The sequence below is a fragment of the Nothoprocta perdicaria genome, unplaced genomic scaffold, assembly GCF_003342845.1.
Source record: "Nothoprocta perdicaria isolate Ctin4 unplaced genomic scaffold, notPer1 scaffold_11, whole genome shotgun sequence".
In the NCBI taxonomy this organism is placed as follows: domain Eukaryota; kingdom Metazoa; phylum Chordata; class Aves; order Tinamiformes; family Tinamidae; genus Nothoprocta; species Nothoprocta perdicaria.
In genome coordinates, this window is record NW_020454205.1 from 1,974,711 (window position 1) to 2,000,556 (window position 25,846).

General features: G+C 50.2%; 1 protein-coding gene across 2 annotated transcripts in view; it reads left to right on the forward strand.

Annotated features, from left to right (window-relative positions):
* PLCL1 (phospholipase C like 1 (inactive)) overlaps positions 1–25,846 on the forward strand; it is a 91,199-nt gene that overhangs the window by 49,593 nt on the left and 15,760 nt on the right. For both annotated transcript variants that reach the window (XM_026047919.1, XM_026047927.1), the window contains exons 2-5: positions 14,753–17,230; positions 18,686–18,889; positions 23,806–23,881; positions 25,416–25,525. In XM_026047919.1, the coding sequence (XP_025903704.1) occupies positions 14,804–17,230; positions 18,686–18,889; positions 23,806–23,881; positions 25,416–25,525 (2,817 nt within the window). In that variant the 5' untranslated portion in view covers positions 14,753–14,803. The remainder of the gene's footprint in view (positions 1–14,752; positions 17,231–18,685; positions 18,890–23,805; positions 23,882–25,415; positions 25,526–25,846) is intronic.

A 25,846-nucleotide genomic window follows, 5' to 3' on the forward strand; every position in this document is an offset into this window, starting at 1 on the left:
TGCAGGCTGGTGATGTGGACCATGGACACCTTGCATGTGGTTTTGCAAAGCTCTTGGTCACGTAGGGACAGTCCAAGGATTTGCATCCTGCTGAGAGGAAAAGGTTTTAGACGAGGAGGGACATGAAGGTTGGGTTTTTTGTTTGTTTTGACACAACCCCCCCGTTGTGTTTCAGGGAGAGGGTTTTGCCAATTTGGTAAAAACTGGGAAGAGAAACTACTGTGAAGTAGTAGAAACTGTATTATAGGTTTAATTTTTATGAACTGCAGATGAAAGGTTCCCAAAATGTGGGGAATTCATATTAAACTGCAGTGTATTTGTCTGTCCTGTATCATAGTTCACGTGGCTTAATCTCTGCGAAGCGCTGTACTTGGTGCAAATTTATGCCGTAAATTACTTTTTTTGTAAACACAATTTTCATTCCTGCCAACCAAGGATCCATGCGAAGCTTTCTCATAAAAGTGAATTTATGACTTATCTTACTAGACTATTGGTTTAAAAATGCAGGGTTCGTGACAATGATTAGCAATTTAATTGAGTGCAATTGGGAGCCTGATGCCTTGCTGTTTTCCAGCCTTGGTGCCGCTTGCTCCTGTGCCTTGCAAGACTTTGTAGCTCTTACTGCAGAAAGGTTGGATCACCGTGTGTGCTTCATCAGTGCCTGTTAACTTTATCTTTATGAAAACAGACAAAAAAAATTAACCTGGACTCTTAATGCATGGGTTAAAGAGGTACTGTGAGCTTCTTCTAGTCCAGTATAGAAAATGTTCTAGATATATAGAAATGTGATAGATAGATAAATAGAAATTTATATAGATAAATAGAAATGTGATCTCAGCTCTTTAATATAGCAGAGTCTTGCATTATTATTGTGCTATTTACCTAGTTAGACTGTTTGTGCATGTATGTAGTATGTCATTTCCAGCAGGCAGAGTGTGAAGAGCATCTCCTGAAGGCTTCGACTTGGGGCTGTGTTTGCAGTGAAAAGCTTTTGTTGGTGCAGAATATTCCCCTGATCTTGGAGGGTTTCAGCATGACGAGAAGCACAACTTGGCTCACCCTTTCTGTATCCCTTGGAAATCCTTCCGTGAGTTCTGCTGGTCTCCTTTGCCAAGGCTTTGAAATCCCGTGGGATGAGTTTGAGTCCCCCATGGAGCGGCTCCAGTGTCGCACTCGTGATGAAGGGAAGTTCGGGCTGTTTGGGGGAGCTGCTCTAGATGATCTGCCCCCCGTCATCCCTTTGAATTTGACAACCAACGGTGAAAAACCTTTTCCTAACCTATTTCGCTGGCATATCAAGCAAATTTAAACCCTTTGACCTCAGTTTTCCCTCAACAGCAGCAGCTCTGGAGCAAACTAGAGACGTTCCCATTTGTGCGGGGCTGCTGCCAGGATTAATTCGCTCCAAATGTGCTTTAATGCAGTGCGAGGCTCCCAAGTGTTAATTGAGAGAGCCCATGGGAAGCTGCTCCCGTGGGCGTCCGTGGGCCTCCGTGCCCGGCGCCGAGGTCCTGCCCGTGCCCGCCGCTCCGTTCATCAGCAGCGCTGCTTCAACCCCCCCCACCTTCCCGAATGGATTTGGGAAACAAGGGCCATGTGACTTGGGATTGGAAGCGGTATAAAAAAAGAGCCCAAACTTTCAATCAAACACACATGCAATTCCTGCTGGCTCCATAATTTTCCATTGTGCCCATGTTACCTTTTTTCTCTTTTACTTTTTAATCTATTTGCATCCTCCTAGATCCAAAATATCTAAATTTGGATAAAACAAAAGCCCATTCATGCTCGTGCTATTCGTGCAGTTTAATTGGTTTACAAAAACCACGCATTCTCTGGAAGGAACTGGCTTGATTTTTTGCAAGGCTGGTAGCTGTTCCTCATACCTGACTCTTCCTGCTCACAAAAGACAGAGGAGCAGAACTAGACATATTAAAAACAATAAAGGGGAGAGGATTATTTCAACCTGCTTCATTTCTGCTGCTGTCTTGGCCGAGTTCTCCCTGTTGCCCGGTGAACAACAGCGGGAAAATATTCCTGGAGTGAACGGCATCAATGGAAATAATTTTCCATTTCCACTGCCAGAGCAGTGAGGGTTTTGCAGGACTATGCTGTAAGTCAATAAGGGCTAATGGGAATTGAATCCGAAAATCCGGCATGTCTGGTTTGTGGCAAGCAGCACTCAAGCCTTATGGCAAGGAACAGGTCGTATCCTTTATGTTGTCCCTATTCCTGCTTTCTCCGGAGCTGCATGTAAAAGCAGGAACCTGCTTTCTGTGGTGTTGGTCTGTTTAAATGACTGTCGCCTTCAAACAACCACGTTTGGAATTGCAGGAGTTTCCAAAGGGAAGGGAAACGGGGGAAAGCGCTCTAGGAACAGAATAGTTCCCCAGGTGCATGTTTTTCCGGAAATATCAATTATTTATAAGGTTTTTCTCTGTAGCATCCAGCTAGTACAGACAAAGGGCACTAATACAGATCTGATCAGTGTTTTCAGAGAGATTGCTTAGATTATTTTGTCCGATTTAATAATTTTTTCCAGCTCTGCTCCAGCACATCCACATGAAATAGAAAGCAGCAGTTGCTGTTGATTTCTGGTGGCTTTTGGAAAGTGCTATTTATAAACAGGTTGTGGTCAAAAGGAGTTTAGCCTGTTGGGTATATTTCAGTGATGCAGAATGGAGAGATGGGCATTTTGTTCCTGGCTCTGTGGCTCTTCAGAACAGTTTGCTGGGCCCCTGCAGTTGTTAACCACACTTTTATCATTTAAAATAGGAGGGAAAGGACAAGTTTTAGCAAGGGCTTAAACATCAGCAGGCAGCGGGGTTAAAATATATATATATATATATTACTTAAAAGTGTAAGATTCATCTGAAACTCTACGCCTGCTCTCTGTTCAGTGCATTAATTACAAATAACGATGCAGAAGAAGCAGGGGGTTGTCTCTGCACTTGAGCCAAATGGCAGGATGTCTCCTGGGGGCTCTGTCAGCCCCGTGTTAAAGGTTAAAAATACAGGGATGCTTAGGGTGGGTTGAGGGCTGCTCGGCTTGTCAGCTGCTTTTCCTCTTTGCTGGGACTCCGTGCCTTTGGGATTACAGCGGCGGTGGTTGTGTAACACACTTGGATTTCTCTTAATCGTTTGAACTAGTGATGTGCATCCTCTTGATTAAAATCCAAATCCCCCATTGCTTGCATCATATTAATTAAGCCTTAGAGTGGATTAAAAGCAGGTGAAACGTCTCCTGTAACGTGCCTGCGGGACGTTAACATGGAGGGAGTGCCTCCATGTTAGGGAGTGCCAATGCAGAGCGAAACAGTCACAGTTTTCATCTTGTTTTTTGTCCATCTGCAGCCCTTGCAGCCTGGGGATGGATGTGAAGAGCATGCAGCAGCTCCAGCACTTCGGTGTGCGCTGGAACAATGCAGTCCTGTATAATATATAGTCATATATAATATAATGTATATAACATCCTCCTAACAGGCGTGGGAATGGCCTGCTCTGCAAGAGCCTTGCACCCAGCTTCAACTATCTTACGAAGTTGCCCCTTTGCTTTGACGTGGTGACCCCACCAGAAGGGAATCACCAGGTTCCTAGACCTGCAGGAGGAGGAAACCTTTCGGTCCTTTGGTCAAGTGTTTTGGAGCCTTGGGAATGTGAGGAAATTAATTGCTGAGTGTGTTGGGTTACAAATGAAAGGGAAAACGGGCAGCTTGTGCGGCTGGATTTCTTGGAAGCTTTTGTCTCTATCCATCCTGTTGTGTGAGATGAGGATGTACCAACCCTTGCAGCGCTGGACTCTGCTCTTGCTTGGATGGAGAGTTATTATCTTTGTGCTTTCAGCATCTCTGGGCTGGTAAAAAAGCTCGGAGGGAGTGGATTGAAACTCTCCAAGGAAAAGCAGTTGTCTCCTGCATGGAGACTGGGGCTTGTTGACATGGAGCTTTTGGCCTGGAGTCGAGTGCTGGAGCCGCTCTGGACTTGCAGGGTCTCCCTGTCACCCTCTTCATAGGTTTCATTGGGTTTGCCTTTTTATTTTATCTAGGACATGAAAGTCCATATTGGAAGACAGTCCCTTTCAAACAATTCCGAGGGGATTTGGGTGATTCTGGCTGTAGAAGCCCTAACTCCAGAGCGTGGTGCAGTGCTCGTACCACCGGAGCACGAGTGGGCTAAAGGGATTAAAACTCAGGAACTCGCTTCCGAAAGGGTTTTGCCTGGCAAAATCTTGCTTGTCCCAGCCTTTTGTTTCAGTGCTGTTCTCACACAGAGTGTTATTTCATATTAAGCACATAATTGTAGAGCTCTGCAGCTGCTTTTTTGCATCCCTCTGGCTACGAGAAACAGAATGAATCATCTTTATCTGTTTTAGCAAAGCTTTTGCTATCTTAACAAATGAGGTCTTGTGGCAGGTTTTGAATTAGTTAGCAATGTTTACAAACCACAGGCCTGGACTGAATACCTGAAAAGATACTGAGGGCTGGAGAAAAATAAAACATCTCATGTTTTCATGTTATCAGAGGTTACACAGTCCCGTCCACTGTTGCTGTAAATATATAAAATGATACAGAAAAGTGTCGGGGTTGCACAACTAGGTCTTTTATGGAAGACTCTAGTGCCATTAAAGTTGATCCTCTTTGGTGCTCCAGCCCCGTGCTCTCTTCTTCAGTGGGAATCTTGAGTTTTTGTTTCTTACCTTATGATTTTATGTTGATGTCTTTAATACTTTATGGTCTGTTACAATAGTAATGATGGGACAGGCAGCAACTGGAAGGTGCTGGTGACCTTTCTGCTGGCTTTGGATCCACAACTTTATTTCTTCCCAGCTACAAGGAGTGACCTGCAAGTCTCTCCAGTTGTGCCTCTGCGCTTGGACACCCACCTGCACCCGAAACCTCTCAGCTTTAGCACCACGGAATCGCCGTGGTTGGAAAAGACCTTCAAGGTTGAGTCCAACCATGAGCCCTTCAGCGCCCTGCCTGCTCCAGCATGTCCCTGAGTGCCTCAACCTACACGTTTCTGGAACTTAGATTTATGTAAGGGAGGATGTCGCCTCGTGCCTGCGTGCGAGACTCTTTTCTAATTAAAAGCAGAATCTATTAGCATAGGGATGCCAGGAGAAAACAAAGTTATTTTTAAAGCTGCCTTTCATTCCGAGCCTATTTTTGCGATGCTGAGGGTAGTGTGTCTGCCTGGTGCTGCTATATCCTAAGCAAAATTGGCAAATATTAGAATGCTCTTGCTTTGGGCGTCAGCCTGTTTTGGGAGAAGGCTGAAGGTTTTAAGGTGCTTTAAGGTGGATATTTGCCGAGGATGCTGTTGTTGGGCTCTGCCTCATCGGGATCCACATTTAATTGACAACAGTAATATAGAAACCCTGTATGTGATGCCGAGGGATGGGATGGACGTGGGGAGCCTTGTGGGGGCTTTTCCTGAGGAATCCAGAGCTGCTTGTTGCTCTGCCCCACCGGGAGAGGAGCCCGCGGCACCTGCGGGGGCCTTGCGGCTCTCCCAGCATCCCGGCTCCGTCCTGCTCCAGAGGGTCTCTCCCGTTCAGGGGCCTGGGAGCTACAGTCTGCATTCCTTCTTACTTGACACGTAATCAGGTAATTAGCTGGGAATGCATAATTCGTACCACCGCTGAGCGCGGAACGGGCCCTGCACTTGCTTCGTTTCATAGGTGAAAGCCAAAACGTTAAACTCGGCACGTTGAGTTGATTTCCTCCTCTCTCCTGGCAAGATATTTCCTTCCGTGCCTGGGCAGCCCCAGAAATACCCGTCCTTGGTGCTGCTTCACTTGTGTCCTTGAGTCCAGGTTACTCCTCCCAAAGCTCCGAGCTCCGCGGGTCCTGAGGGAGCTGCTCTCCACCTGCTTCCATCCCCTGCTTCCATTGCCCTCTCTTAGGATGCCGGGACCCAGCTCCTCGGCTTTGCGCTTCCACAGAGCCGCTGAGCACAGCACTTGGGCATTTGCAGACCGGATAGATCCCATGGTTTTCCTTTCCTTCACGGTGCTTCCTGGAATGAGGAACCACCGGAGCAGCTGCACTCTGCTCACAGGCGAGCCCTGCCATCTCCATCAGCACTAACAAGTTGCCGTTTGCTGCTCGAGGCGGCAATTTTCTCATTAGCCGTTTTAATGAACGCAACAAGGCTTAAATTTATTCTTATCCCGCACTTTCTCTTGGTGAGCGAGCTCCTACGTAGTCAGAAAACGGCTTCCGAAGCAGATCTTCGCTGTGGATTCAGGCTGTGTTAATGAGCGGAGGAATTGCCATGCAAGACTCAGGGCTCTGTATCAGCAAGCTTCACTTGAGGACTCCTGGTCTCACAGAGATGCTTTGAGGGGAGGAGATGGAGCAGCAGAGAGGACCTCCTGGCTCCTCCTCTCTTGGCCCTCTTGTCTCTATATCTGTTTTCCTGCAATGATCTTAAAGGATTACAGGACGTACAGGATTACTGATGGATATTGATGTCGTTTTAGCTGGATACTCTTTCTAAAAGGTGCTTTGGAGCAGGGCGAGCTGCGCAGCGTGGCCGTGAGAGGAACCAAGCGAGTGCTGCTGCTCCTGCCTCGCACTTCCTGAAGCCGGGCGTCCTCCACGTGCCCAGACCTGTCAGGAACCTTCCATGGATTGCAGAGAGGGCAGTTCTCACCTCGGTGCTCGTGGGAATTTCTCAGCTCGTTTGGCTGCTGATTTCTGAGTCCTCTCCAAATTCATCCCCCACGTCCAGGCCCACGGTGAGCAGCACAGCCCTAACGTAGCCATCCATGTTTTTTACACAATTTCGAGGTTTAATTCACTTATTTGAGTTGGTTTTAAGCTTAAAGTATCTGAATTAGTATAAATGTTTCCTGGAGCAAACATTTCCATGCTGCTGTCAAGGCAGTTCTTGCCTGATCGCATTAGAATCATAGAATCATAGAATGCCGAAGGTTGGAAGGGACCTCAGAGGTCATCGAGTCCAACCCCCCTGCTCACGCAGGGTCACCTAGAGCACGTGGCACAGGGCTGCATCCAAGCGGGTTTTAAAGATCTCCAAAGAAGGAGACTCCACAACCTCTCTGGGCAGCCTGTTCCAGTGCTTTGTCACCCTCACAGTGAAGAAATGCTTCCTTAAGTTCCTGTGGAACTTCCGATGCTTCAGTTTGAAGCCGTTTCCTCTAGTCCTATCCCTGCCCACCACTGAAAAGAGGCCGCCCCCCTCCTCCTCACTGCCTCCCTTGAGGTATTTATACATGCTGATCAGGTCCCCCCTCAGCCTCCTCTTCTCCAGGCTGAACAGACCCAGCTCCCTCAGCCTTTGCTCACAGGGCAGATGTTCCAGGCCCCTGATCATCCTGGTAGCCCTGCGCTGGACTCTCTCCAGCAGCTCCACATCCCTCTTGTACTGGGGAGCCCAGAACTGGACGCAGTACTCCAGATGTGGCCTCACCAGGGCTGAGTAGAGGGGGATGATCCCCTCCCTCGACCTGCTGGAGACGCTTTTCTTAATGCACCCCAGGATCCCGTTGGCCTTCTTGGCCACCAGGGCACACTGCTGCCTCATGGTCAACTTGTCGTCCACCATGACACCCAGGTCCCTCTCTGCGGGGCTGCTCTTCAGCAGGTCCACCCCTAATCTGTCCTGGTGTCCAGGGTTATTCCTCCCCAAGTGCAGGACCCTGCACTTGCCCCTGTTGAACCTCATGAGGTTTCTGGCCGCCCAGTCCTCCAGTCTGTCCAGGTCCCTCTGGATGGCAGCACAGCCCTCAGGGCTATCAGCTACTCCACCCAGTTTGGTATCGTCGGCAAACTTGCTGAGGGAGCACTCCAGCCCTTCATCCAGGTCGTTAATGAATAAGTTGAACAGGACCGGACCGAGAACTGACCCCTGGGGGACACCACTAAGTACAGGCCTCCAGCTGGACTCCGCACCATTGACAACCACTCTCTGCACCCTGCCATCGAGCCAATTCCTAATCCACCTCCCCGTCCACTCATCTATCCCACACCTTTGGAGCTTGCCCAGGAGGATGCTGTGAGGGACAGTGTCAAAAGCCTTGCTCAAATCCAGATAGATGACATCCACCGCTCTGCCCTCATCTATCCAGCTAGATATTCCTTCGTAGAAGGTGATCAGGTTAGTCAAGCAGGATTTCCCCTTGGTGAATCCATGCTGGCTACTCCTGAGCACCTTCTTCTCCTCCATGTGTCTGGAGAGAGCAGCCAGGATGAGCTGCTCCATCACTTTCCCGGGGATGGAGGTGAGGCTCCATTCTTGCATATGTCAAAAATCAACTGCTACTTAAACTAAAGTGCAGTTTTGCAAGCTGGAGAAACCATTTGCTCGGGCATTAGTGGAAGCTTCCGTTGACTCCAGGCTGCTTTAAAAGCAGCTAACTCTGAAGTTCCCCCCAGAAGGAGCAGCTGAGGGTGAAGCGCGTGGCAGGAGCCAGCAGGGTTAGGCAGCGTTTGGTATCAAGCAGCCTTCTTTATTGCAGGGCTTTTGCCCAGCTTAAATCTTAGGCTCCGCAGAAGCTGCTTTATGTAAACCCTGTGGAAACCTCTTCATGTGCAGACCATGCTTGCTTGTGTTTCAAGGAGGACGCCAGCAGCAGGGCACGCTAACTGGGTAGATTGGACATGAAGAGCAGAGCCCGGCTCCTTGATTGTGCTGCCCTAACTGCTCACACAGGTTCCTTCTGGTGGGAATCCCAGGGGCCTTCACTGATGCTCACGATCGAAGGCCTCCAGGGCCTCGTTGGTGTTGACCTGGCCGCTTTCGGAGCGAATCCCTTGCCACGTGTCTGGACCTTTCTGTACAGTTGACGCTTGGTGCCTGCAGAACCTCAGCGCGGAGCTGCGGTCCCGGTGGCTCTGTCCTGCTGCGGTCCCCTGGAGCGGAGGGCAGCACGGATGTGTTAATTATAAGATGTATAGGCCAGGGTTGCCTCTCCTTATGCCCCAGTAAATCCCAGGGCTGTCCGAGCCCCCTCTGCTGTCCCTTGTCCCCATCCAGACCCTCCCACCACACGGTTTGCCTGGGAGCTGTTTGCAGGATTAGCAGGAAACGCTTTGGGGCTTCCTGCCTTTGCGTTTCAAATACAGCATAAGATGTACTTGCTGATCAATTTTCTGCCCTCATTAAGTCGCTCAGAGGTGAGTTCTAAGGAAAGGAACAAAGATAGGAAGAGCTTGGGAGTGGAATCCCTGTATTTATTATGTGGGGGGAAAAGATAACTGAAAAAACATGAAAAGGGCTGAAATTGGGTGTTCTTAGAGGTGGAGGTCAGGCTGCTCTGCAGCCACACTGTCCCATCCTGCATTTTTGTTTTACTGTCAGATTTTTAGTGGGTATATGTAGCCAGCAATTTGCTTTAATTTGAGTATTTTATATGTATAATACAATGTAAGATATAACTGCTGGTTGTTACAACAAAACAAGAGGTTGTCAGTGTTGTGCGCACTCGAAATCTAGTGACAGATACAGGCTCGTACTAGAAAGTTTATTCCTAGCTGAAAGCAAAGGGAAGAAAAAGCCAACAAAATTGCACATTGAAGCTGGAATACCGTCTTAGGGAGCAATCTCGGAATAGCAGTTCGTTGCACAAGTAATTCCTTGTCTGGACGTTGGGATGCATCCACGCGCTCTCATGCAGGAGCAGAGTTCCGTGCTGCGTTCCTGGCGGTTATGGGGATGGACGGGGACGTGGGGAAGGTGCGGAGAGGTCTGCGGGGCGAAGCTCAGCCCTGGCTCGCCCCGTGCCCCTCGCTCCCGGGGCTGCCGGGGAGGAGGGTAACGCACAGCAGCGTGTTGCTGGCGTGGCATTCCCGCGGAGCTGGCAGATGCAGCGGCGCTGGAGGTTTAAACTGGAGGTTTAATGGGCGAGTGAATCGCTGTTACCTGGGGCTGCAGCCCTTGCTGGCAAGGGAAGGACGCGAATCTGCAGGCGGCGGGGAAGGAGGTGGCGGGCAAAAACGCTCGCGAGAGGGTCCTGCTCTTTCTGCAGGCTGATGCGATGGGGTTTTTCCTCAATTGAAAGGTGTAACCCTGGTTATGAATAAAATAATTCCTCTTTGTGAGCAATAACAGATGTTTCGTGAAAGATCTCGTCGGTGTGAGGAGAGCTCTCGGGCTGTGCAGGGCTGGGTGAGGGGGTCTGTGCTCCAGACCCCTGTGGGGATGCAGGATGCGGAGAGCTCTCCAGCCGCTGCCATAGGGGCTTTCGGAGCAGAGCTGAGGTTGCCGGAGCCTCTGTCTCGACTAGGCCCGGCCTAGAGCTATCCCTCGCTGTGCGGGGGTTGTACCCAGCCCGGGGGCTCCTTGCCCGGTCCCCGACGATGCCGCCTTCCTGCTGCTGCAGGAGCTCGTTAGCCGTGATGAGATTAGGGGCTGCTCGCTTCTGGCCCGAGTCATCATTCCTGATTTAATCAATGCCTTTGAGAACGTTTCCTCTAATAACAGCGTAATGCTGATTTTACGCGATGGGTTGTGCTCGTCAGGAACCAGGGTTTGACCACGGGCCCTGGCTGTGCCGGGGCCGCCGGCGTTGGCTGCTCAACCTGCGCATGGATGTGGTCAAGGTGAGGTGAATGCCATGTTTTTTACCTCAATTCCAATTCTTTTTCTCCTGGGTGATCTGCTCTAACCACCAGACCCCAATGAACCGTGTGCTCTGCAGAGGTAAGACCACCGAAGCCAAGGGCAGGGAATGGGGCTCTGGCTCTTGCCAGCCCGAGCAGCGGGTCCCAGCAAGGCCGAGCTCACGCCAGAGCTGCCCTCCTCACGGGCTCCAATATCCATCCGCCCAGGAGCACACGCGCTCCGTGGAGAGGACAAGTTTCTGCCCCAGATTCCATCTCATTGATGGGAAAAGCTCCAACGAGCAGAGTGTCCAAACCCCTTGGCCAAAGGTCCTCGGCAGCAGCAGGAAGCCCAGGCAGAGCTTCAAAGCAGAGGAGCTTGAGGCATCGCTCTTGCCTTTGGGCTCATGGGTGGGTGAAGCTGCTTGGGACAATGAGTCCTATGTCAGACATCCCGTGCTGCTAATTAGCAGCTCCTCTCTTCTACATTCCCTAGCTCTTCCCTTCTACATTCCCTCCTGGAATGGCAGAGAGCAGCCAGGTAGTCCCGGCTCTGGCAAGCGTGCCAGTGATTGCCAGAGGTGCCCTTGGATGGGAGATGTAACGTGAGGATGGGCTGAGAAGGGCCTGGATCCCGGCCAAGCCGGGTGTCACTTGGAGCCTGAGCTTTGGACTTAGCTCAGCTTTATTCTCCACTCCTTGTATCGCTCCGAAATGGAGTATAAACACGTGCAGGATGTGTATTTAAAGTCTATCTGTTTGCCAAACATTGTCTGTCCCCTTGGTTAGGAAGCAGAGCACAGGTTTCCATAGGAAACCGAGGGAGCAGATTTTCCAGGGAGTTCAGACCCGTTCTTCACCGTGGCATAAACACAGGCTGCTCGTGGACTGCGAGCCGCTTCCTGCCTGTGGGAATTCGGGATGCGTGGTGGGCAGGATATCGCTTTGCTGGCGAGTCTGTGCCTAAATCCTCGTTTTGCATTAGGCCTCTCACTCCTTTTCAGCCTGCCGGGATAAAACGGGGCACGTTGGTCCATGGAGACTCCCCGGCAATCCCAGAGCAGCCTTCATTTCCCTGCAGGCCGAAACACACCTCGCCTGATGATTTAATTGGCCTTGGAAATAAAGTTAGAAAGTGTTGTTTTCCAAAGTATGCATTTAAAAACTATTTGCCTCTGAAATGTATGCAAAGATTTGATGGTTTTTGTTCTTCTCTCAGTCAGTATGATCCCAGCTGTGAGCACGTTGCCAGAAGAAGGCCTTAATTCATTTCCTTCATGTAAATCGCTATAATTAAACACACAAGACCCACGTCAGCCTTTAGATGCACAAAGCTGCGCGTTCGAGTTAACGTGGGAAATTTCTTGGAGTTCTGAGACTGCGAGGCTAGGGAACGCTCTTTTTTTTCTGGAAGTTTTCTGCTAGTTGATTATTGCTTTTAGTTTTCCAGTAAAATAGGGACATAAAATATAGCAAAATGACACGTTGACAGACGCCTGCTTTTCCTATGGCTGTCAGCTAGGAAAAAAAAATATTGTATCACCTGGAAAGTGGAGCTCAGAGGTGGCCTTTTTTCCTGTGCGCGGTACAGCCGAGGCTGGGGCGGGTGTACTCCTCTCGGAGGGTTGTTGTGTCCAGACAGGGGGAATGTGCTTGAAAATAAACAAAACTAAATGCGTTTTCTTTCCTTTCTAAGATTTATGGCTTACGGCATAATTTGTTGATGAGGGGCATCCGAATGAGAAAAGTATTTCCATTGTAGTGGTTTGATCTTGTCCTGTTGATTTGTGCTGCTAAATTTCAGGATTGGGGATGAGCTCCGTGGGCATAAAATGTGATTAATGAAAGCATAATTTAAGTTGATTAAAAAGGGCTTAAAATAACATGATTAAACCTTGGAGATTCGGGTGGCTTATTGGATTACACGTTCATTCCAGGAGGGTCATTGTAAGATGCAGAATGCAATTAAATTGGTCATCCTCTTTTGGGGCCCCATGCCTTGTCATCTGCAGAGCTGTTGTACCAGGCCACCTAGTTATGGTCAAGGGAGGGCTTTGATTTATTTATTTCTTAAAGAAAAAGAGTATTTAAATGTAAAAACAACAAATAAATTGAATAGATTGATGGAATATAGATGGATACTTAACCAGGTAGTTATGCTGTGGAAGAGCATTAACCTGGTGGACTCTGCACAGCGTTTGCTGTCACGTGGATGGGGAATTGTTGGGAATTTCAGTCTCCTCCAGCTCGGGAAGGTGTGTGAGGTGCCCACACAGCCCTGGAGCAGCCGGAGCACTCAGGATGCCGCAGGAGGTTGTTATGGAGCTGTGGAAAAGCTGCTGCATTGCATAGGATTTTCCATAGGCTCCTACAGAGGTTCCTTGTGCGTAGATCTCCAACTATTCTTCTCTTCCTCTCTTTAAAATCATCTTCCTGCAGCCTCCACTCCCATACTTGAAAAGCTTTTTAGTAGTGGAGGGGAAGATTATACCGAGCCGCTATAATCCTGCCTCCAAGTGAAGGTGATTTTTCAGTGCTAAGTTCATCAGAAATGGCAAAGATAGAGTAAGGCTTCTCCTCTCTCAGCACTGATGTTCAGTGATGTAAATGTAAATTGTTTTGGGGGAAAATGGGCCTTAATTGGTCTCAGCAAGTTCAGCTCTGGGCATCGATACAGAATTTCATCCCCTTTTGCAGAGCCCTACGGTTCTTTGAGGGCTCCTGTTGATCATAATGTTACATAATTACTGTATTATATAATTATTTATTTACATTATATAATTATATACCAGTGTAATTATTATATAACTCTGTATCGTGCAATAAAATGTTCCTGTACTATAGAATCTGTAATGGAAGCATTTACTCCAAATAAGTACAAATAAGCTCAATTAGTCATTGTAATCTGCAGGGTTTCTATATATCACACAACAGATGAGAGTTTTTTGTTAATGCAAAGTAACCTTATTAGTAGCGCTGAAATCTTGCTCATTTTAGGCAATTATAGACTTGAAATTTGTTCAATTGAATAAAAATATATATGGGAAGGTCCTAGCAAGGATGAACTACAGTCGTAAGATGATGATGTTCCTGGTGTAGCACTGAGCGCAAAACAGAAGTGCCCATAAAGATGAAAGTGGAGAAGGAGAACGTGGAAGATAGTCTGATTTCCTCCAAATCCTTGACAGGTTAAGAGTGAATATTAAACTTCTGACAGGTCCCCACAAGGCTGTTTTTAGATATGAAGGTCATAAGAACAAAGACAGCTGATGGATTCCATGGCTTGTTTTCATCAGGAAGTGTGGTCATCTCGGAACTAAAAATAAATGGCTTTTGGCGTTTTTTTCCTGGTTGTTTTTTGGAACTTCAAGTGTTCTGCAAGAGTCCAAGCACAGCATTTCAAGTGGAAATTACCATTAAGGTGCAGACACGGCGCTTTAAATATTGTTGCATTAAAGCTGAAGAAGCCAGAGAGAAAAGGCTCCGTTGGCAGCCGCAGGCTGTGGGCTGCGCTCGTTTATCTCGTTTATATTCATTAGTAGCTATTGCCTGAAGATTTTCAGGGCCACGGCTGTGTTAAAAGGCAGCATGGTAATGCAGGAACAGGACGTTTTAGGAGAAAATTGTAATTAAAAAATTAGCTGACCCAAGCCGCTGGCTTCGTTGACTTTCCCCCTTCCCCGTAGCTCTAATTCTCGCAGTAAGCCCTCTGATAAATGGCTAAACTAATTCCTCTCGTCAGGAGAAGTTGCTGTGTCAGTTTAATGAGAAATCCTTTAGCATAAGGAGCTTAGAGGTTTGTGATTTGCTGGGAGAAACCCAGGCACCTGTGTTTCTGTGCAGCTGCACGCTGCCAAAGAGAGGCAGGTGTAGGTGTTTTGGTGGCCAACTGGGTGTTTTTGTGGCCAACTAGGTGTTTTCTTCAACGAATTCAGAAAGCAAGGCCCAAAGATGAGGGCTTCAGGCTTTCCGACTGGCTTATTGATGGCTGTATTTTATAGCTCAGTAGGGAGTTGAGTTGTGGTGAAGGGCAATAAGTTGTGCTTTGCGGTTCAGAAAAACATGAATTATTTGATGCAGACGTCTCCCTTTGGTTGTTTATGTACTGGTGGAGAGGCCAAAGAAAACGCGCTGGTTATTTTCCCTCTTTTAAATTGATTTTATTTTTTAATGCGTTTATTCCGCAGGATCCTGCAAACCAAAAATGTGGGAGGAAGAAAACAGTGTCCTTCAGCAGCATGCCCTCGGAGAAGAAGATCAGCAGCGCGAGCGACTGCATCAGCTTTATGCAGGCCGGGTGTGAGCTGAAGAAAGTTCGTCCAAATTCCCGGATTTACAACCGTTTTTTCACTCTGGATCCTGACCTGCAGGCCCTTCGCTGGGAGCCCTCCAAGAAGGACCTGGACAAAGCCAAGCTTGATATTTCTGCTATAAAAGAAATCAGGCTAGGGAAGAACACGGAGACGTTCAGGAATAACGGGCTCGCGGACCAGATTTCTGAGGACTGCGCTCTGTCCGTAATCCACGGTGAGAACTACGAGTCCCTTGACCTGGTTGCTAATTCGGCCGACGTGGCCAATATTTGGGTTTCGGGGTTAAGGTACTTGGTTTCTCGTAGCAAACAGCCTCTGGATCTGATAGAAGGCAGCCATAACACCCCGCGGTTTGCGTGGCTGAAAACTGTGTTTGAGGCAGCAGATGTCGACGGTAACGGCATTCTGTTGGAGGACACGTCTGTGGAGCTCATCAAGAAGCTCAACCCCACCCTGAAGGAAGCAAAGATCCGGTTAAAATTCAAGGAGATTCAGAAGAGCAAGGAAAAACTGACCACGCGAGTCACGAAGGAGGAATTTTGTGAAGCGTTCAGTGAACTTTGCACCAGACCTGAAGTTTATTTCTTACTCGTGCAGATATCTAAGAACAAAGAGTATCTCGATGCCAACGACCTCATGCTGTTCTTGGAGGCTGAGCAGGGAGTGACCCACATAACGGAAGAGATGTGCCTAGACATCATACGTAGGTATGAACTTTCTCAAGAGGGGCGGTTGAAAGGCTTCCTCGCCATCGATGGCTTCACGCAGTATTTGTTGTCCCCAGAATGTGACATTTTCGACCCGGAACACAGGAAGGTTGTCCAGGACATGTCGCAGCCTCTGTCTCATTACTACATCAACGCGTCCCACAACACGTATCTGATAGAAGACCAGCTCCGGGGGCCGGCCGACATCAACGGCTACGTCCGCGCCTTGAAGATGAACTGCCGCAGCATCGAGCTGGATGTGTGCGACGGCCCGGACAACGAGCCCGTCGTCTGCAACCGGCACAACGTGACGGCGCCGCTCGCCTTCCGCAGCGTCATCGAGGTCATAAACAAGTTGGCCTTCTTCGCCTCGGAGTATCCCCTCATCCTGTGCCTGGGGAACCACTGCTCGCTGCAGCAGCAGAAGGTCATGGTCCAGCACATGAAGAGGGTCTTCGGAAGCAAGCTCTACACGGAAGCACCTTTGCCGTCGGATGCCTACCTGCCGTCGCCCGAGAAGCTGAAAATGAAGATCATCGTGAAGGGGAAGAAGCTGCCCTGCGATCAGGACGTGCTAGAAGGAGAGGTCACGGATGAGGATGAGGAGGCTGAGATCTCCCGGCGGCTGTCGGAGGACTTCTCGAGGGAGCCCAAGCTCATCTGGCTCTGCAGGGAGTTGTCCGACTTGGTGTCCCTCTGCAAGTCTGTCCAGTACAAGGACTTTGAGACGTCAATGAAAAGCCAGAATTACTGGGAAATCTGCTCCTTCAGCGAGGCCGAAGCCAACCGGTTTGCAAACGAGTACCCTGAGGACTTTGTCAACTACAATAAGAAGTTTTTGTCCCGGGTGTACCCCAGTGCTATGAGAATAGACTCCAGTAACCTAAATCCTCAAGATTTTTGGAACTGCGGTTGCCAGATAGTGGCCATGAACTACCAGACCCCCGGGCCCATGATGGACCTGCACACGGGCTGGTTCCTGCAGAACGGGGGCTGCGGCTACGTCCTGCGGCCTTCCGTGATGCGCGAGGAGGTCTCCTACTTCAGCGCCAACACCAAGGGCATCGTCCCCGGCGCCTCTCCCCAAGTGCTGCACGTCAAGATCATCAGCGGGCAGAACTTCCCCAAGCCCAAGGGCGCGTGCGCCAAGGGCGACGTTATAGACCCCTACGTCTGCATCGAGATCCACGGCATCCCTGCAGACTGCACGGAGCAGAGGACCAAGACGGTGCAGCAGAACAGCGACAACCCCATCTTCGACGAGAGCTTCGAGTTCCAGATCAACCTGCCGGAGCTGGCCATGATCCGCTTCGTGGTGCTGGACGACGACTACATCGGCGACGAGTTCATCGGGCAGTACACGGTGCCGCTGGAGTGCGTGCAGCCGGGCTACCGCCACGTGCCGCTGCGCTCCTTCGTCGGGGACCTCCTGGAGCACGCCACGCTCTTCGTGCACGTGGCCATAACCAACCGCGGCGGCGGCGGCGGCGGGAAGGCGCCCAAGCGCAGCCTCTCGGCGCGCATCGGCAAGAGGGCCCGCGACTACACCCTGCTCCGGAGCACCGGCCTCAAGGCCATCGACGACATCTTCAAGCTGGCCGTGCCCCCGCTGCGGGAGGCCACGGACCTGAGGGAGAACGTGCAGGTAGGATGGCGCTCCGGGCCCGCTCTGCCCGCAGGACCCGCTCGCGGCTTCGCGGTGGTCGCCTCGGGCTGCGTGGGAACCCAGCTGAGCAGCGCTACACGCTGAGCTTCCCGGCCTAAATGGCCGCAGTCAACCGTAGCTGTCTCCTTGGGAAAGGTTTGGAAACAAGGCGCTTCGCTCCCTTGAAATCGGGAGGAAAATGCATAAAACTTGACTGACCCCGCTTTTCTGGACAGAGGCTAAAGCGAGTTAAATGTGGGCAGCTGGGGAAGTTTACAAAATGACATAAGCTTTAAATGCCTCCCAAAGGACTGTCCTTAGCATATTTTTAAGAATGGAAAACTCTTCCCAGACTTTCCCTCCCCGCGGGCCTGGTAAGTCCGAACCTCTGACTCCACCTTCTGTCTAGGCCAGAGTTAGGTGCATGAACTCTACGAAAGAGATTACTCATTGAACCAGACTCAAATCCAGCCTTCACTTGCCCCCCGGGCTGCATTTCCCCACGAGAATTCCATTCTCGGGAATGCTTTCTGGAAGACACAGTCATCAGGTTTAACTTCCCGCTAATCTTTGATTAATGGAGGAAGCCTCGATGAATATTTTGGGCACTGTCTGATGGCTGTATTTTTCAGGAAGATGTTGTGGGGCGGCACGTGGGCGCTATGGGTTGTTCGAGCATTCTCTTCCCTAGCTGTTGTGCAGCTTAATCTGCACAAAATACAGGCGTGCTCACAGAATGACTCAACTGAAGCTGGATTTCCAAGGAAATTCCTCCACGAGCCCGCTGACCTGGGCGATAAGTCAGTTCTGTCGTGCTGGTTTGGGCTGGCCTGTGTGTCCAGCATTGATTTTCTTGCACGTGACCCTGGACAAGGAGGGAGTGTTTCTCCCGCTCTATGCTGCGCTGATGCAAGGCTGGAAGGAGAGAGTTTTTTTCCTGCTTGCCTTTCCCACGGGAAATCCAGGGTCTGTCAAGCACGTTCCTGCCGGAGGACGGGAACGACTGATACTGCTTCCAAAGCAGCTGGAAGCTGCTCACTGGAGAAGCAGTGTTTTAGGCGGGTTGGTGAACGCGCTGCAGCCCAAACCTTGTCCCTGCGGAGGCAGAAACGTCCCCTGAGCCCTAGGGGAGGCGGCGGCCCCCTCTTCTTTCCTCTGCTCCTCACAGGCCACCCCTTACTCCCGCACCATTCCCTAATGCCAACACTGCCCTATTCTGGATATGCTCAACATGAAGCCCAACTTAACCCTTAAAACCCGCTAGATGCTAAGAAGAACCTTCCAGTTAAAGGGTGACCCATGGCTGTGAGCGGGGAGGCGCGGGCGGCCTCGTGCCCGTAGGGGCAGGCCCGGGGTTGTCTCCCCTTTTGCTCAGGGATGTCTCTCCCTTCCCGACGTGCCCGGGGGTGTCTCTGTTTTCCGGACGTGCTCACGGGTGTCTGCTCCTCCCTGCAGAACGCCGTGGTGTCGGTGAAGGAGCTGTGCGGGCTGCCTCCCATCGCCAGCCTCAAGCAGTGCATCCTCACGCTGTCGTCGCGGCTCGTGGGCGCCGACAACGCGCCCTCCGTGGCGCTCGCCATGAGGGACGCCTTCCCCTACCTGGAGCCCCTGGGCGCCCTGCCCGACGTGCAGAAGAAGGTCCTGGCCGCCTACGAGCTGGTAGGTGCCTCTCGCCTTGCCCGGCACTTAGGGCAGAGGCGCCGAGTGATGACACGTATAGTGTGGGATAATTCTGGGAGCATCCCGCTGCTCCCAGGGGCCTTGAGGGATGGATGATGCTCCATCTGCAAAGGGGCTCCTCCTTTCCAGGGTTTGGTTGTTGCTGTTGTAACACGCGTCCCAAAGCAAAGTAGGTTAGGGGCAAAGGGGAGGCACCGAGAGGATTTAAAGATAAAAATACTGAAAATACTCCCAAATAACCTTTGGGTTCCTCCCAAGGTAGCTCAGTGCTGGTAGAAGAAAATTAAGTTTTGGTAATAAAATATCAGCTGTGATAACAGCAGGATGAGGATGTGGAATCCAGTTGTTCGCTGTATTTTAGGTTTGACTGTTTTTTGGGATAGAGTTGTTACATAGCATAACGTTTGCCAGAGACAGCAGATTGCCACAAAAATAAGAAAGCTTTTTGTCTTTGGAAGGCCACTTTACGCAGATGTACCAAATATTATCTTGGTAGCTCTGCTTGCTTATATTATCTTGGTAGCTCTGCTGGGAGGAGTACGCACGGGGCGTCCCGAGGCCGTCCTGTGCTCTGGAAATGGCCTTTTCATCTCAATGGGTGAAAGGCCTTTTTCAGATGCAGGCAAGAACATTTGTAAAACATTGTATAACTGTTTTTAATCATTTGATCGCTGTACAGCTGCTGCAGTCATTTTTGTCTCTGCTGGAGAAGAGGCAGGAGGTTCAGCATCAGCAACTGGGCAGAGGAGAAACCCGAGTGAAGGTTGATTTGAGGAAACCTCATTTGTCTTTTCTGTATTAAAAACCAGAATTGTCTGTATCAATCTTGACGTGTGAAAATGCAACCGTTGTGCCTCGGGGAGGGATTTACTGACTTAGCACTGCAAAGGGATCCTTTTTGCTGTGGGGTTTGTAGGGATCCTGCGCCCAGTTCTCCTTAATAAGGCAATGGTTGTGCAGCACAAGCGGGAAGCTTCAGGGAGCCTGCAAGAATACTTGTGGAGAGAGGAAGAAAGAGGAAGATTAGGGAAAAAAGGATGAGATTTTTTTTTTTTTTGTACTTTGGTCGAGGAAGGAAGACTCAATAGCTATATGGAATACCATATAAAATGTTTTGGGTATGGTTTTTAAGGACAAGGCGTGCTACAGATCAACCTGGTAAGCTGTTGATAGATGTCACCTCCACGAACTGCATCAACCTGCTTGCTGCATGTCTTCAACTCCCCAGAAACGCCTGTTCACCTCAGAGGGCTTTTGGGTGAAGAGGTCTGAGAGCAATTTAAAAAATAGCCTCTCTCTTGTGTTGATGGGCTGCTTTATTGCTGAGTGCCTTTTACAGCAGCACTGGCAGCTTTGTGCTGAGTCTCGTAGTGGGAAATTGCCAAGCGGGGGCCTGCCTTGCTACCTGAGGTCCAATGCATGGGCAGTGTGCGTGTTCTCTTCCCCTTGGGAAGCATCCCGTGTTCCACAGGTTCCAAAAACAGTTCTGAAAAGTCATCTCTGATTAAAAAATAAGAAAAAACCTGCACATTTTTGCAAATCTGAAGATCTGCGCAGAGAGCACGGGCAGTGCAGGCAAGTGGCAGTGCAAGTGCTGTGGGACCGCTCCCTCGAGGACAGGGAAGTGTCTGTTCCCAGCTCCTGGCCTTCATCAGCAGCTGCGCGACACAGCGACTGCTTTGTTTTGTCCTGGACAATTAATTTTACCAATTCACCCTTAATATTTTTTTTGGGGCGGCGCAGGGCTCGGGAGCCGCCAGCTCAGGTGGGCAGCTCCGTAACCTGCTGCACGGAGGCCGGTGCTCCCCGCTGGCCCCGGAGAGGAGCCCTTGGGTAAGGACAAAAGGGACGGGGCCCAGCTGGGCATGGCAGATGGTCGAGTTATTCACTGCGAGCAGTTATGCTGCAAAGTCGAGGTTTTTTGGTTGGGAACGGCTCAGAAACAGATTGCGGTTTCTCGGTCTGCGTGGTGGGTTGATTTGCTGATGCAGGCTCGCGTTAGCGTGGCGCGGCGCGTGCACGCTGCTTGGCTCAGCGGCGCTTTTCCTCCAAGACTGGAGGGCTGAATCACTTGAAAACTAAAAGCAACGAGCAACTGGTTGTCAGTGTCCTTATTTCTGTGCAAATCTCCTGGGCATGCAGAAATATTTCTATACAAATAAAAGAAGCTCCATAAGCATCCCTATAATTCTCTACAATTTTTTGAATAGCCAGTAATGAAAAGAGCAGAAAGGTGGGATGGAGAAATGGTTTTTATTGCGTTTTGGAGAGGTGGTGGAGGTGTTGGAGAGGTGCTACCTGCTTGTCCTGCTGCCTCCTGTTGGGTCCCGGTGTCCCTGGGCAGGCGGGATGGATATTTATTCCCAAGGAGAAAGGTAATTTTCCCTTTTTACACATATGCAAAATGACCAAACAGATTTTGGTAAACTCTTGAAATCCGTATTTCGGCCGGGACAGTGTCCTCCCCAGAGGAGCAATTTTCCACAGTGCTCTGAGCAGAAGACAGGCAACATTCCCAGCCCAGCGAGGGTGCTCGTGGGCTGACGTCAAGCAGAGCCCGTGCATGGACCCTCGTGTGGAATCGCTATCTGATTTCAGGGCTTTTGCACCCAAAATGACCAGGAAAGCAGCTGTGGGGTTTCTTTTTCCTTGGTGCGTTTTTCCCCTGCTTTAAGCCCAACCCTTGTGTTTCCCCAGAAATACTTAGAAGCCAAAATATGGGGTTGGTGGCACCGCTTCTCGTGGGGAGCCCCGGGCAGGCGCTGACCAGCAGGACCCAGCGCCTGCCCGGAGACATGGATGAGCAGCCCCGGGCACCCCTGCCTGGCACCAGACCTGCCAGCACATGGATAATGGCTCGGCTGGAATATTTATGAGGAGGCTCTTTGAATTTCCCCTTCCGTATCATTTATCTTCCCAGCAGGAGCTGGGCTTTAATTTGCCACCAGGAGCTTTTCCTGCCTTTTTGTCCTTTTTTGGAGGGGGTTGAGAGACTGCTGTGCTAATTCCCCTTCCCCTTTTCGGTTGGCAGGATAGCTCATAATCAAAGAATGAAATCTGTTTCTCATGCAGGAGTTCACTGAAGTAAAAAGAAATAAAATTTTTTGGCCATTTTGTGCTGATGCTGTGACTGAACAACCTTTTTTTCACATGCAAGAAATAAGCCTGTGGACTTCACAGAATCACAGAATATTTAAGGTTGGAAGGGACCTCTACAGATCATCTAGTCCAACCTTCCTGCTCAAGCAGGCACACCTAGAGCATGTGGCACAGGGTGGCATCCAGGTGGGTTTTGAAGACCTCCAGAGTAGGAGACTCCACAACCTCCCTGGGCAGYCTGTTCCACTGCTCTGTCACCCTAACAGTAAAGAAGTTGCTCCTCACCTGGAGACGGAACGTCCTGTGCTCCAGCTTGTGGCCATTACCCCTCGTCCTATCGCTGGCCACCAGTGAGAACAGCCTGTCCCCTTGTCCCTGCATTCTCCCTTCCGGAACTTATACACATTAATCAGATCCCCTCTGAGCCKTCTCTTCTCCAGAGAAAACAGGCCCAGCTCACTCAGYCTCTCYTCATACGAGAGATGTTCCATTCCCTTAATCATCCTGGTTGCYCTTCTCTGGACCCTCTCSAGAAGCTCCACGTCCCTCYTAYACTGGGGAGCCYAGAGCTGCCCCCAGTACTCCASGTGCGGCCTCACCAGMGCTGAGKAGAGGGGCAGAATCACCTCCCTTGACCTGCTGGCAACACTCCTCCYGATGCAGGCCAGGATCCCTTTGGACTTCTTGGCCACAAGGGCACACTGCTGACTCATGGTGAACTTGGTGTCAACCAGGACTCCCAGCTCCCTCTCCGTGGAGCTGCTCTCCAGCAGGTCAGCCCCTAATCTGTACTGGTGCCAGAGGTTATTCCTSCCCAGGTGCAGGACCCTGCCCTTGTCCTTATTGAACCTCATGAGGTTCCTCTCTGCCCAACTCACCAGCCTGTCCAGATCCCTCTGGTCCCACGGTACTCACTTTAAGCTCACGTGAGTACCGTGAGCTTAACGTTTCAGTCACATTTATTTACCTCTCTGTTTATTTAAAGAGAATACTTTCTGCAAAGCTAGCCTTGATATCCACAGAGCCACAGGCACCACTGGTCTGTAGCAGCCCTTCCCAGCCAGGTCTATGGGAGAAGCTTCCATGATTTTAACGGTGGATAAGATGAACCAAGTTCAGGTGACTTGTTTTCAGCATTCCAGAGGAATATTTAGATGAAATGAGCTGTTTTGTGGGGAAAAATCAGCATGTGTGGTTGAGTCGGGTGTTCCTCGCCACCATTAGCGTGTTAAATGTGGCTCTTGCTCCTGGGACGTGGGCCTTGTGTTGGTTTTGCTGCCCCGTAAGTCCTCTCCTGGTGTTCATGTGGGCTAACTTTTGATGCAGCTATTGCATTTGGGTCCCAATTTCTACAAAGAGAGGCTAGAAAAGTAGCTGTTTGAACCACTGTAGTGCTCAAAGTTAAGCACGGGCTTCGATGCTTCTTAAAATCAATGCATTTATGTCTTGGTTACGTTACTGATAACCACTTAGTTGAGGACTGTATTTATTTCTTGTTTCTTCTAAATAAAATGGCTAATTATAAAGGCTTTTTGCTACTAATCCTATTTTCTCCTGCAGCCACCTCTGTTTCCTTTGTGTTATTTCCAGCGGAGTTTCCCTGATATAAAACAGCCTTTCTCCAACTTCGGAAGCAAAACATTTCCTGAGCATCCGTCACTGCGCGTCAAGCAGACCTGAGAGACCTGATGCAGAGGAGGGATCCAGGCTTCCCGTGCTGTGTTGTGGCTCTTCCGCAGCCTCAGTGATGCAAGAAATCCTACTGATGCCCTTGTTTTCCGTTTGATCCCTGACAGATGATCCAAGAGAGCAAGTGTCTTATCGAAACGGCAGACTCCACTCACGACAAGATCGTGCAGTGTCAGAAAGCAGGTACCTTTCCCTGTTGTGCCGCTCTCCGCGGAAGGGGAGAAATGGGCTGCAGTTTCCTCACAGCTCGTGTCTCTTTGAGCTCCGTTTGCTACCAAAGTTGTCCCCTTACATACAAAGCAGGCAAAGTCCCTGGAGCCCATGGTGATACCCTCTTCCCCTGCCCTTTGCCCTGACTGACTTTCCCATTGAGGTCTCTTTTAGAGATTGGAAAGTGATGCCAAGATGATTCTCTCGCATCGTACTTAGAGCTGTGTTGACGTGCTTATCTAACCAATAGGTATCGGTTCCACAGGCCCAAACCAAAGCAAGTGTGCTTAAATAAGCCAGTTCTGTGGGGCCGGCGCAGCGCTGGGATGTCTCTGCCCAAATTAGGGCCTGGACTTGCATGCATCCCTAGAATGGGAAGAGGTTTGGGAAGTGGCCAGCGCAGGTCTCCGCGGCTAAATATAGGAGTTTGCACAGGTCAGAAACCACGCAGAATAAATGAATGCAGTGTGGTTATTTAGGGGCTGCACTGCTGCCTTAGATCTGTTAGATCTATTTTAGCTGCTACGTTTGTGTGGCTGCCCTTTTTGCAGGTAGGGCTTGTTTGTGGCATCCCTTGCGAGACCATAACAAGCGTAAATGCCGCGATTCCTAATAAGCCTTTTCAGATTTGGCAAGCAACGCAGGCCACAGCCATTTGCTTCCATTAAATGTAAATAATGAATGAAACCGCTGCTCTGCAGTGAGCTCTTTAGTTCCGCTTTTTAATTAGGGGAAATTTGAAAGCGGTTTCAGCCGTAGCATTTAAGTGAGTCCCGATGCGGTGCAGGGCAGCCTGGGACTGGCTCAGTCCTCTGCAGTGGAGAGCTCCGGGGCAGCCCCGTGGCTGCAATTCCCAAGTGCTGGGATTTGGGAGCACAGCTCTGGCCAGGAATGTGCTCAGGGCTCCCATCCCCTGCAAGCCCCACCGTGAAGATCAGTTTCTCAAGGCTGTTCTCCATTTGCCTTAAGAAAGAGACGTTTGTCTCAGTGCATTAGGGGAGGAATAACTGGGAAACAGCTGGGGATTGGCCTCAGTTGATTCCAGCGGGATGGGCTCGGGTGCTTGGGACGATTTGGCGCCGCCTTGGCCTCTGTAAAGCACAGCTGAAGGGAACCCCCTCAGCCATCTCTTCACCCGCTGCAGCCTCTCAGAAGTGTTTGCATACACTGGGCAAGCCTTCCGGGGCTGCTGGGCTAATTGGACTCATTAAGGTTTGTATTTGATCCCAGATTCTCAGGATTCCAGTCTGCAGCCAGAGATTTGCAGGCACTTGCCACTGAACCCGGCAAGGAAAAGCAGTGACTCACAGGGCTTTGGTTGCGGGCGGCAGAGCAAGGCTGGGAGGAGCAGGCTGCAATTAGGAGCTAATTCCTCGTTGAGAAGAAGCTTTTTCTGTGGGGCTGAGAAGATGAGCAGTGAGCCGCAGCCCTGGGCGTGCGGGCGGCTGGAGGGCACGGGGAGGCCGGGGCGCTCGGCAGCGCTGATGCCCTGCTCTCCCCTCTGCAGGGATGGAGTTCCACGAAGAGCTTCATAACCTCGGCACCAAGGAGGGCCTGAAGGGCAGGAAGCTAAGCAAAGCCATCGAAAGTTTCGCCTGGAATATCACGGTGCTGAAGGTAGGCAGAGGAAATGCCAGCTATTAGCTTCATGAACAAACTTCTGCTCTTTCAGTTCACCTGTTGGCACTGTCCTGCTAATGTTAAAGCAAAGCTTTGTTTTAATTGGTGCTATAAAGTACTCCCTTTTGTTGAGATTTGCCCAGTCTTTGCAGCAGACACCTGCAGTGGGAAGCTGCAGAGGGAGGCTGGCCCAGGCCTGAGGAGGATCCTGCTGAGAGATCGGTGGTTTGTGTGCAGGGACCTGCTTTCCATCGCCTGCTCTGCCCCACAAATGGGACCTGCTCAAGGGCATGAAATCTCGGGTGGAAGTGACTTAAA